This window comes from Microplitis demolitor, chromosome 2, assembly GCF_026212275.2.
Source record: "Microplitis demolitor isolate Queensland-Clemson2020A chromosome 2, iyMicDemo2.1a, whole genome shotgun sequence".
Taxonomy (NCBI): domain Eukaryota; kingdom Metazoa; phylum Arthropoda; class Insecta; order Hymenoptera; family Braconidae; genus Microplitis; species Microplitis demolitor.
Genome location: NC_068546.1, coordinates 14,205,705 through 14,218,328, shown reverse-complemented (window position 1 = coordinate 14,218,328; position 12,624 = coordinate 14,205,705). Strand labels below are relative to the sequence as shown.

At 27.8% G+C, this 12,624-nt stretch overlaps 1 protein-coding gene across 1 annotated transcript; it reads left to right on the top strand.

The window, feature by feature from the left end:
• Positions 1-11,997: 11,997 nt before the first annotated feature.
• Positions 11,998-12,264, top strand: LOC128667313 (GATA zinc finger domain-containing protein 15-like; the record flags this gene model as incomplete). Its single annotated transcript, XM_053736921.1, has 1 exon — positions 11,998-12,264. A coding segment is annotated over one exon (267 nt), but the record flags the coding sequence as incomplete, so codon positions are not given.
• Between the last annotated feature and the right edge of the window lie 360 nt (positions 12,265-12,624).

The window sequence follows — 12,624 nt, the reverse complement described above, 5'->3', positions numbered from 1 at the left end:
GTTTTGGTGATTATAAAATCATTTGGCGTCCAACTTTTAATTTTGAACAAGGTTGCCAAAATCGTAACTGTATTCGGACTTCACTCCAGTAGATCTTCAGTGGTGAAAAACCTGTTACAATATATATATATATATATATATATATATATATATATATATATATATATATATATGTTTAACGCTGTCTTCGGGGACATTCTACCATGTGTTTCTAAATACAGGTGTGTTTGAGGACGGCCCTTAAAGACGACTATGTCATTTTACACCTATTGTATTGGTTTATAACAATTTGAAAAATCATAATTTCATCGTAACACCTATACAGCCTAACTTACATTGTGATTAGTGCATATTGATGATAATGACAAATTTATTAAAATTTTTTATCCTTAATAAATTCAATTTAGATAATAAAGAGAAGTAAATATATTTAATACCGTAAGATGGACGGTGGAGATTTAAGGTAAATCTAAGAGTTATGATATAATTGTAACTCTTGAGTGATGGATAAGATTGACATAGCTTTGTTATTTCATTAATAGCAGTATAAAAGTATCCGCTGCCATTTACTAGTGTGCATCACGTCGAGGACAGCAACACTATTCTAGGCCGGCTCGTACTAGTAGAGGGACAGTAGAGGGATAGTACAAGGCACGAGTACGTCAACATAGCCTCGCTGATGATTCCGTTAACGTATTCAGGATGAAACTATCACCTAGTATGGCACATAGTGCACAATACTCAAGTTGAAAAAGTGATTTATAAACCAAAAAAACAATTATAAATGAGGAACCAATAGCAAGGTCCTCAAACTACAAATTAAACATATATATGGGGCGTTCCACGCGAAATCGGACACCATTTAGCTTTTGCATCTCGGATTTTTTTGAAACTTTTTTATCTTTTAGTATAGGTTGGAAGAGGCCCTAATGATTTTTTTCAAATTGTTTCCTCCAACCGTTTTCGAGATATCAAATTTTATTTAAACCCTTTTTCGCGAAGTTATAGGCATTTGAAAAAAAAATCTCTATATTTTTCAAAATTTGATATCTTGAAAACGGTTAGAGGCAAAAATTTGAAAAAAATTATGAGGGCCTCTTTCAACCTATACTAAAAGATAAAAAAGTTTCAAAAATATCCGAGATGCAAAAGCTAAATGGTGTCCGATTTGGCGTGGAACGCCCCATATATATATATATATATATATGAGGGTACTTCGCTTCTGGCGAAAGTATTTTTTTTGTTGCTTATCAAGCAAAATATTGTTTTTAATGCTAAAACAAAAATTCCTGCCAAGTTTGAGCACTTAATTCCAATCCTAAGTACTTTACATTTGATTTCCAAGATTTCCCATTTAAAATACACGTAAATTACATTACTTTTTTTTAACTTTCTAATACTTAGCTGCGTTGTATGATACCGACGTGGTTTTGGTCGCAAATTGTAGGGCATTTGGTGTTCTTCAACAGTGCCCATAGTAACTTAGCTGTGATGCCAGTTGTTTCACTGACGTCCGCTGAAGAAGTCATTTTTCGTATCAAATAAACCTTTATTTGCTTGCAGAACGTAAACCAATGAATGTACACCAAAAATTTAAATAGAAATTTTATAGGGAATTTCGTTCCTTTTAAAAAAAGTCTTATGAGTCAAGTCGCCAAAGTCCATAGTTTCCGAGTGAAAGGAGTTTTAATAATTTAAAAAATAAAATAGCAATTGTCATTTTTTTTTAATATTATATTTTTTAAATTATTCAAAAACCTAATCCGTACATTAATTCATTGCAATAAACTTTTAAACAATGAGTAAATCTTCAAAGAGCTTCATAGTTTCAACGTTGTCGCTTCGAAACAAAATATTCAGCTCAAATACGGTTCTTCATTCGGCTTTTAAATAGTCTAAAAACACCTTATGAGGCAGTCGAGTCATTATATCGTACAATATGAAAGCTGTATAGCACTCTCTTTGACACATAATGAAGTACAATTTCAATTCCTAAATTGCCTCATAACGCGCCAGCCAGTGAGTGCCGCTGATACCCTGAATTTTCTTGGAGTTTTCATTATTGTTCATAATTTCATATGAATCTTTTTCTATTCGTATAGGGCTGTTAGCAAAATAATTATGTGCTTATCTAACGAAGTGCTCTAGCTGACAAGGCAGCCCAGCAGTGGTATATTCGGCATATATATAACGGGGTAAATTTAATTTACCGCATAAAATGTAATTTAAAATAAAATCTGCAATGCGCACTGTCGATCATGTTGCAAAACCACCCAGGATTATCCTCGGTATAATGCGGCTAGTCAACCGCGGAGTAAAGATTGAAGGGGCTTGTCCGTCAGTCCCCAATTAGAATTAAGTAGGAGTAACTGAAGTCCGAAGACGCCCGAAGTCATGGGAGGAATAAGTAATTATAAATAGAAGACCGGACCGGACAGACGTGTCTAAGTCAGCAAGTAACGTATAAAACAGAGGAGACGCCGATAACAGACGCGATTACTAGACGCTAATTAATATCATATAAATTTAATTAATTGCGAGTTGGTTTTAATTGTTGTGGAGCCAAGCGATAAAATTTTCAATTGTTATATAATACCAGGCCAGTAGCCAGTACTTTTGTTTTCGATACTTATTGCGTTTGAATAACAGGTGAAGGAGAGAACGAGGGTATTAGAGTGAGAGAGAGGCCGGAGCAAGTATGAGTTGAGAATGGGACGTAACAAATTACCATCACGAGACAAGCACGATTACAATGTAAAAACAAGGGACCAAACCAGGACGAACACTACGACAAGGACAGATCGGAGGAAAATTAATTGTTGAAAAGGTATTTATTAAATTTTATTCCAGGCAGCAAGCCGGAAAAATTTATTAAGTATATACTTATACGTCCGGTATCGTCGCATCTAAATTAATTACTCGTAAATTAAAATAAATTAATTTGTAAACTTAAATTAATTAAACTAACCGGAATTAAAATATATAGAAATAATTAATTTATTAAATACAGGCAGGTAGCCGGAGCTTGTGAGTAGAAAACATTTGCAGGAATGTTGCCGGAAATATTATGGAAATTTCCAGGTGGATCGTGTAACCCACGCATTTGGGCATTGTCGAGTGTAGTCATAATTCTAGTCGATATAACATTAATTAACTAAGTAATTAAATAAAATAAAGTCCGGGAATCAATAAAAATTGTCTTGATAAAATACAAAAACATCCTCGCATCAAAGGTTATAACAGGGCTATGCTGTTACTCTGGTCGTCCTTAAATTACCTTTTTAAGGGCGCCACTGGAAGTGATAACGGCCTCCCAGAACCGGATCTTAAATCGTCAGGGTCGGTGTAATTTATTTAATTGTAAGAGAAGGATGAGGAAGGATAACTTATAAATAATTTACTTCTCCGATTCACAAATTAAGCCTTTTTATTTTTCCAATAACCTTTTTAATCTTTGTTTGACCTTTATAAACTTATTCACTTATAACCTTTTATAATCTTATATATTATACCTTTTATAAACCTTATAACTTTTTATAAACCTTATAACTTTTATTAAACCTTATAACCTTTTATAATCCTTATAACTTTTTATAAACCTTATAACCTTATGCCTTATATGAACCTTAAACCTTATATAAACCTTTATTGAAACCTTATTTTATTAACCCGCTATAATTTCTTGATTAAAATTGGCCAACTACCTTTGGCACTTCCACACACTCACACGCACAATTGTTAAAAATCGCTTAACCTTCACGATACCTAATTACTAAATTTTCCACTAAAATTCTTATTTATTTTACTCACACACTCACTCTGTCCCCTGGACTTATTTTACACACACTGAAATTACAATAATTTTTCCGCAATAAATAAGTTAATTAATTTAGAAAATTATATAGTTATTAATTAATTTATTAATTGATTTTCCTTTTTATCACTTTATGGATTATTATTCCTTTTTATTAATTTCTTATCACTTATTTTTTTCTTCAATAATATCACGACTTTTACTCAGTAATTTAGTGACGCGTTCCTTCACTACCGTTCACGTTCCGTCGCTACCAGACGTATACTAAGTATTCCATAAAATTTTCCGGCTTACCGCCTGGAATAAATTTTATAAATACCTCTACAGTTAAAATTCTCCAGATTCTTTCCTTGTCGTGTCTTTGTCCGGATCTCGTCTTATTAATCGTCCTCGTAAATAATTCGGTCTTATTGTGATTCCGTCTCTCTCTCTCTCTATACTCTCCTCTTTTCTTCTCTCCTTCAACTCTCTATCTCCTTCAACCTGTTATAATGAAATTAACGGCGTCTGTTTTTGCGTCTGTTGTCGCGTCACTTCGTTGTTCACTCCCCACGTCTCTACTATTCGGACGTCACGATGGTTAATGTCCGATTCTCGTTCCGGTCCCCATTCATAATTGCTCGCGCACTCTTGACTTTGGTTGTCCTTTTCTCTCCTACTTAACTCTAAGTCGGGTCGACGGTCGAGCAAGTGAAATTTCCATTTCCGGACGACTAGTCGCTACCTACCCGGAATAACCTGAGTGGTAATGTCACATGACCGACAGTACACATAATAAATTTTATTTTGAACTTCATTGAACGCGGTAAATACGAATTTACACCGCTACAAGGTCACCGTTAATAACTAAATAAATTAAGTTAAAACTACTAGTTAGTTAATAAGAAATTAAATTAAATTGATAAATAATCATACGTAATTACCGTGATATAAAAGTATCTAAAAAAGAAAAAGATCACGTAGAGATGCGTGCGTATCAGTGTTATGTCCGGAAATTTTTAATTTATTTGAAAATTTGTCAATAATTTGATGAGTTAACGTGTTTGGAAGACGTCCAGATCAACTAATGTATTTTATTTTTCAATTGATACATTTTCTCCATAAAATTAAAATTATGACTTACTTCTTCGCAGTTATTAATTTACTTCAGTATTCCCTCTGCTCGCTGTCCTCTCTTGCGTGGGCTGGTGATCAAGGGATCCTGTGCCCTCGAATCCGGGGAGTCCCTCTGTGACCTGGCTCGGTTGATTTTAAGATCTGTTCTTTCTCTTACTCTATTATATTTTCTTTTGAATAAAAAAAATTTGAATTTTTCTGAAAGGAAAATGGAATAGATTCACACTTGTTCAAATTCTTTTTTTTTGTTTATATTTATGGTTTTCTTTTTCTTTATTAACCCACTACACATATGTACTTAAACTAATCGATATTTTTCTAACGATTACACAAAAGTCACTTATAAGATAATCAAACCCATAATAGGATTCCTTCTATTATTTTTTTTATAAACTTTACTTTTATTATCATTTTTATAAACTTTTATTTTATTACTAATAACTTTATTGGTTCAGTAAAGATATAAACGAATTTTAGGATACCTCTGTACCCTGGTGGTTTAGAATCACGGTGGAAACACGGTGGGTTTGTTCCATTTAACCACCGTGATTACGTGGTGTATCCATCGGGAGCCCACGGTGGCTTTACCACTGTGAATACACGGTGTTTCCACTGTGATTACGCGGTGGATACACCGTGAAACCACGGTGATGGAATGGCACAAAGCCACTGTAGAGTCACAGCGAATACACCACGTATTTACAGTGGATACGCTGTGTATACACGGTGGTAAAATGGAACAAACGCACCGTGTAACCACGGTGGATCCACGGTGTTTACGCTTCCAGGGTGTTTCCACCATGATTCAAATCTGCGAAAGTACCTAGTAATCGACTTTTTGCTGAAAACTTCGAAACCAGCTAGTGACCGGAAAGCAAGCCTGTGCTCGGTAGAGTAATTGCTCTTGCTTTTTTTTCAAGACGCTGCAACCATGGGGTCCAGTCCTAGATAGGGGAGGGGGGGGGGACTTTTTAGTGAGTTGCATCGTAAGAGATGTCCCGTTAGCACAATTCAATATAAGTCAATGTGAATGGTGGGTGTACCACGTATTAGACTGACTGAAAAAGTATTAGGTAGGGAAATTAAGAAGATCGAGAGAATGAGAGGCTAAAGAGGCTTGGCGTTGATTTTTTCTTCTTTCATATCTAACATAAATTGCAATATTAATAAGTTCATTGAGTCAGACATAAAATCCCCCCTCCCCGTTCCCCCGAGATCTAAGGAGTTTCACAACTCTTTTGATCTTGTCAGTTGATAGACGATGGTCTATCGCTTATTTCGTCCTTGGATAGGTTTCTCTGGATATCCTTGTTCTCTCGCGAGCCATTTGGTCTGCTTGCACGTTTCTAAAAACTCCTTGATGATTTGGAACATGAAGGATACGGATATCCTGGTTTTTCATCAGATTTCTTATATAAATAATTTTATCTTTATAAGTGACTGGTTCACTTGCTGAGTTTAGCCAGTTTCTCTCTTTTCAATCATCATACCATAAATTTAAGCTGCTGCATAAAAATTTAAAATCTGTATGAATGTCTATGCTGATTAGGTTAAAATTTCTAATGATTTCTATGGCTTGTAATATTGCTTCCAGTTTTGCCCCATTGTTCGTATTTCTATTTGCACAAGGAACAGACAAATTTTAGGGATGATTCGGTCCAAAGTAAACTCCAAGTCCTGTAGCGGGTTCTGTTGTTCATTTTTCAAAATGATGGCCGAGTGTGTGTGTGTGTGTGTGTGTGTGTGTGTGTGTGCGTGTGTGTGTGTGTGTGTGTGTGTGTGTGTGTGTGTGTGTGTGTGTGTGTGTGTGTGTGTGTGTGTGTGTGTGTGTGTGTGTGTGTGTGTGTGTGTGTGTGTGTGTGTGTGTGTGTGTGTGTGTGAACTCTTTATATTTTTTTAATTAATAAACCAATTTGGATGGTTAAGGCGGCAATCGAAAGAGCATTTTGGCCATTAACTTTTCTAAAAATTCCAGAACATTTGATCAAGTACACTCGAAGATATTGGCCAATTACGAACAAAAAAAATTTTTTTTTAGTTTTTTATTGATTTCTCAGAAACGGCTTATACGATCAACTTCAAAATCTAATCAGCCCTAGAACTCAATAAAATGCGTCGACTGCCACTTCAAACATTAAAATTAGATAATTCGTTCGAGTGTTATCGCAGAAGAAAGAAATGGTAAAAAACGGTTTTTTTCGATTATCTTTAAAGTGACTTATCTGATCACTTCCAAAACCTAATAAGCTCTAGAACTTGATAAAACGCGTCGATTGCCACCTTAATCATTACGGTCGGTTGATGCGTTTGAGAGATATCGTGGGAGAAACAAATACTAAAAACGGTTTTTTTCGAAACTAAAGGTATACAAATGTATTTTCGAGCTCGAAAATGTATTTACAACGATGTTTTCGAGCTCAAGGAGCCAAAAAACTGCGGGAAGTTTTGGGGCTGGCTCGCAGGGTCAACCGATAGACCGATTTTTTTATTTGATTTTCTTTACCAATAATTAATAATTAATTAATATCATGCGAAGTTGTTGAGGCAGGAATTTTGCGCAACTTGCTGATTTATGATATAGTTATTACTGAGTGTCAAGTTTTTAGTAGAAGTATTAGTTTGTAATTACTATTAATTTCGTTATTATTATTGAAATAATTATTATTTGTGAGTAATATATTGCGGATATTACCTGGTATTGACCAGTGGCTTATGTTTACTAGAACTGTTGATTTTAAATTAGTAAAAGATTTGTCTGCGATTATATTAATATTATTATCTAGTATTTAATTTTTTACAAAATCACGTGCGAGTAATAGATTAATTTAAAGTATTTAAAAATTGTTTTGAGATTATATTATGATTTTTTTGAATATCACGTGCGAGTGATATCATTACATGCATAAAATTATTTTTCTTTGCGATTGATATTTATTATTTACACATTATTTATATTATTTTTTTTTTCGTGTACACATACACATATTATTTTGTAAGCGAATTACTATTATTCTTATCAATGATGTTGTTTATTTTTGATATGCTATACAAATGATTATTTAATTTTTACAATTTAAATACAAATGGCAGCAAATGGTCATCAACCCGGTAATAATTTAGAGTTTTATTTATCTAAATTATGCTATCTGTTTCTTGCTTTCCTTTTCCTAAAATCTAAAACTGCTCTTCTGTATTTTATTTTTATATTCATTTCATTTTCTATTTTATTTTATTTTGAATTTGTTCGTGAGGCACATGAACGTGCGCCCAACTAGGTTGTCTAAACCAGTCTGAGCAAAGTTGAGTGTCCAGGGAGACTTGGAATATCTCAAAGCAAGACTTTTGTTTTTGGTAGTATTTTTATTTTCAGTTTTCCACCATCGGAGAGCCATAACGGCTATTGAGCAACAACCACACTCCACCGTGGGATGTGTGAAATAGAAGAGAACGTTATAGTCTAATCATTTCCTTAACCTCCTCAAATAACGAAGTTAAAGTTGTATTTTCCTCTTTTATTTATTTAAGGTGTCACGTAACGATTCAAATTACTTAATTTTATTTAATTATAAGTTGAATATTTTAATTATATATTTGAATTTAAGTCGTTACGCGGGCATTCCGCCATTTCGCCGATGAAAACAGCGGTCCGTGCACGGTGCTAGCGCATGCGCGCTGCGTATGAGAGAGAGCACATGTGTGAATGAATTTTAATTTATGATTTAAAAATGCAAATGATTGATTTTTGTATAATTTAAGTTTTTGTTTATGATTTTGGAAAAGTTGAGATGCATAATCTAGTGTAACATTGTGTCCCAACATTTGTTTAATGTATTATTTTACTTAAACTTGTCATCCGACTAAGGATGTCAGTTTAGTTGAAAATATTGACCGCCGGGTAACGGTAAATCGATACCTCGGCTATGATCCCGACGTCAATTTAATAATTTCAAATAATTACTATTTCAGTACCGAGTAAAATAAAAATAGGAATAAGTTATAAATAAGTAGTTCATATAGTTAATTAATTAATCATGTGTCATTCAGGTATTGAAGGATTATTTTTATATTTTATATTTTAATTTAAAATTAGGTCCAAGGCTAATAGAAATAATTATAATAGTAATTAAGGGCGACGGTGGTGCCACGTGCGCGACGACCAACAGGTGGGGAAAAGGGGAATTAATTCAGAAAGATACGGACTAGCATTGTGTATAGACGCTAAAAATTATTATTAATATAATTGGGAATTGATCAGTTATCAATACAAAAAAAAAAATAAAGATAATTATTTGAGTTAATTCACCGGGTGAATTAGATTGATATTTGCTTCAATATATCATATTTTTTTATCATTGGAAATCCTAAATTTTGAGTAAGTACTTTGAATTTCTTTCACGGCATTTATTTTTCACGTGATAACCTCCCCCGGTAGTTGTTGGTCGCCGCGGCGAGGGGAAATTAATTTGTCCATAAAGAATTATTGAAGGATACATGATTTCTATTATAATTAATTATCGTTAATTGATATTATTGTTTATCATTGGAAAATATATTCTGATATTTCTATATATATATATATGTATATACGAGTTGAGTTCAATGTGGTAAAGCGTCGCCGGTATATCTATGCATACACCATATATATTTTTATACCAATATATTTTTATATTGTTTATATAAATTAAAACTCGGAAACCAACAGCTGTCGGGAAAAATTCGATATTTATTTTTCCTGGATCTTTTCCTACTGCTTTATTTCATCTTTCCGATCTTATTTATTATTTGTATGTAATTATTTATTATATATTGACTATTTTTCTTTTTCACTGTTTGTGTTATTTCTCTCGATTGTTTGTCCGCTTCGTTACAAGTCACTTGCTCGGGTTTTCCCTCGTAGATTTTCCCCCTGAATAAAATTTTGTCCGTTTTAAATGAACGGTCTGGCGCTTGCGTGCACTAACCCAGCCTGAGGAGCTGGTCCAGTCACAACTAATAGTTATTGTTTATAATTTAATAATTGCTTACAATTTTTATTTTACTTTAATTTGGTCTCGATATAATATCGTCTATTATTATTTATTATTATCATTATTATTATCACGTGTGGGCGACCTCATACGCTATATTGAGAGATTTCGCGTCTCCGTCGCAAAAAAGAGATTTCGCGTCTCCGTCGCAAAAATTCAGTAGGTATACCTTATAAATGGAAGCAATTTTTAATGGTTTCGGTTAATTCTCGTAAAATCTTTAACAGGGGTATTATAACAATCTATAGGGTCGACATTGATAGTAACACTTCCGTTATTAAGGGTATTATTTTCCGCATTATTTACCTCGAAATGTTGACTCTGCAGTTCGAATTCACGTTGCCCCCGCTCTAACTCTGCTCGCATACGTGCGAGGTAAGCTTCAGTAATTTTTTTTTTCTTTCCATTAATAATTATTGAAAATTGCGAGTGTATGGAAATAATTATCCCGACTGTCAATAAAATATTTTAGAATTAATTAGAAATGAAATAATAAAGGAAAATGAGAATAATAATAATAATAATAATAATAATAATAATAATAATAATAATAATAATAATAATAATAATAATAATAATAATAATAATAATAATAATAATAATAATAATAATAATAATAATAATAATAATAATAATAATAATAATAATAATAATAATAATAATAATAATAATAATAATAATAATAATAATAATAATAATAATAATAATAATAATAATAATAATAATAATAATAATAATAATAATAATAATAATAATAATAATAATAATAATAATAATAATAATAATAATAATAATAATAATAATAATAATAATAATAATAATAATAATAATAATAATAATAATAATAATAATAATAATAATAATAATAATAATAATAATAATAATAATAATAATAATAATAATAATAATAATAATAATAATAATAATAATAATAATAATAATAATAATAATAATAATAATAATAATAATAATAATAATAATAATAATAATAATAATAATAATAATAATAATAATAATAATAATAATAATAATAATAATAATAATAATAATAATAATAATAATAATAATAATAATAATAATAATAATAATAATAATAATAATAATAATAATAATAATAATAATAATAATAATAATAATAATAATAATAATAATAATAATAATAATAATAATAATAATAATAATAATAATAATAATAATAATAATAATAATAATAATAATAATAATAATAATAATAATAATAATAATAATAATAATAATAATAATAATAATAATAATAATAATAATAATAATAATAATAATAATAATAATAATAATAATAATAATAATAATAATAATAATAATAATAATAATAATAATAATAATAATAATAATAATAATAATAATAATAATAATAATAATAATAATAATAATAATAATAATAATAATAATAATAATAATAATAATAATAATAATAATAATAATAATAATAATAATAATAATAATAATAATAATAATAATAATAATAATAATAATAATAATAATAATAATAATAATAATAATAATAATAATAATAATAATAATAATAATAATAATAATAATAATAATAATAATAATAATAATAATAATAATAATAATAATAATAATAATAATAATAATAATAATAATAATAATAATAATAATAATAATAATAATAATAATAATAATAATAATAATAATAATAATAATAATAATAATAATAATAATAATAATAATAATAATAATAATAATAATAATAATAATAATAATAATAATAATAATAATAATAATAATAATAATAATAATAATAATAATAATAATAATAATAATAATAATAATAATAATAATAATAATAATAATAATAATAATAATAATAATAATAATAATAATAATAATAATAATAATAATAATAATAATAATAATAATAATAATAATAATAATAATAATAATAATAATAATAATAATAATAATAATAATAATAATAATAATAATAATAATAATAATAATAATAATAATAATAATAATAATAATAATAATAATAATAATAATAATAATAATAATAATAATAATAATAATAATAATAATAATAATAATAATAATAATAATAATAATAATAATAATAATAATAATAATAATAATAATAATAATAATAATAATAATAATAATAATAATAATAATAATAATAATAATAATAATAATAATAATAATAATAATAATAATAATAATAATAATAATAATAATAATAATAATAATAATAATAATAATAATAATAATAATAATAATAATAATAATAATAATAATAATAATAATAATAATAATAATAATAATAATAATAATAATAATAATAATAATAATAATAATAATAATAATAATAATAATAATAATAATAATAATAATAATAATAATAATAATAATAATAATAATAATAATAATAATAATAATAATAATAATAATAATAATAATAATAATAATAATAATAATAATAATAATAATAATAATAATAATAATAATAATAATAATAATAATAATAATAATAATAATAATAATAATAATAATAATAATAATAATAATAATAATAATAATAATAATAATAATAATAATAATAATAATAATAATAATAATAATAATAATAATAATAATAATAATAATAATAATAATAATAATAATAATAAT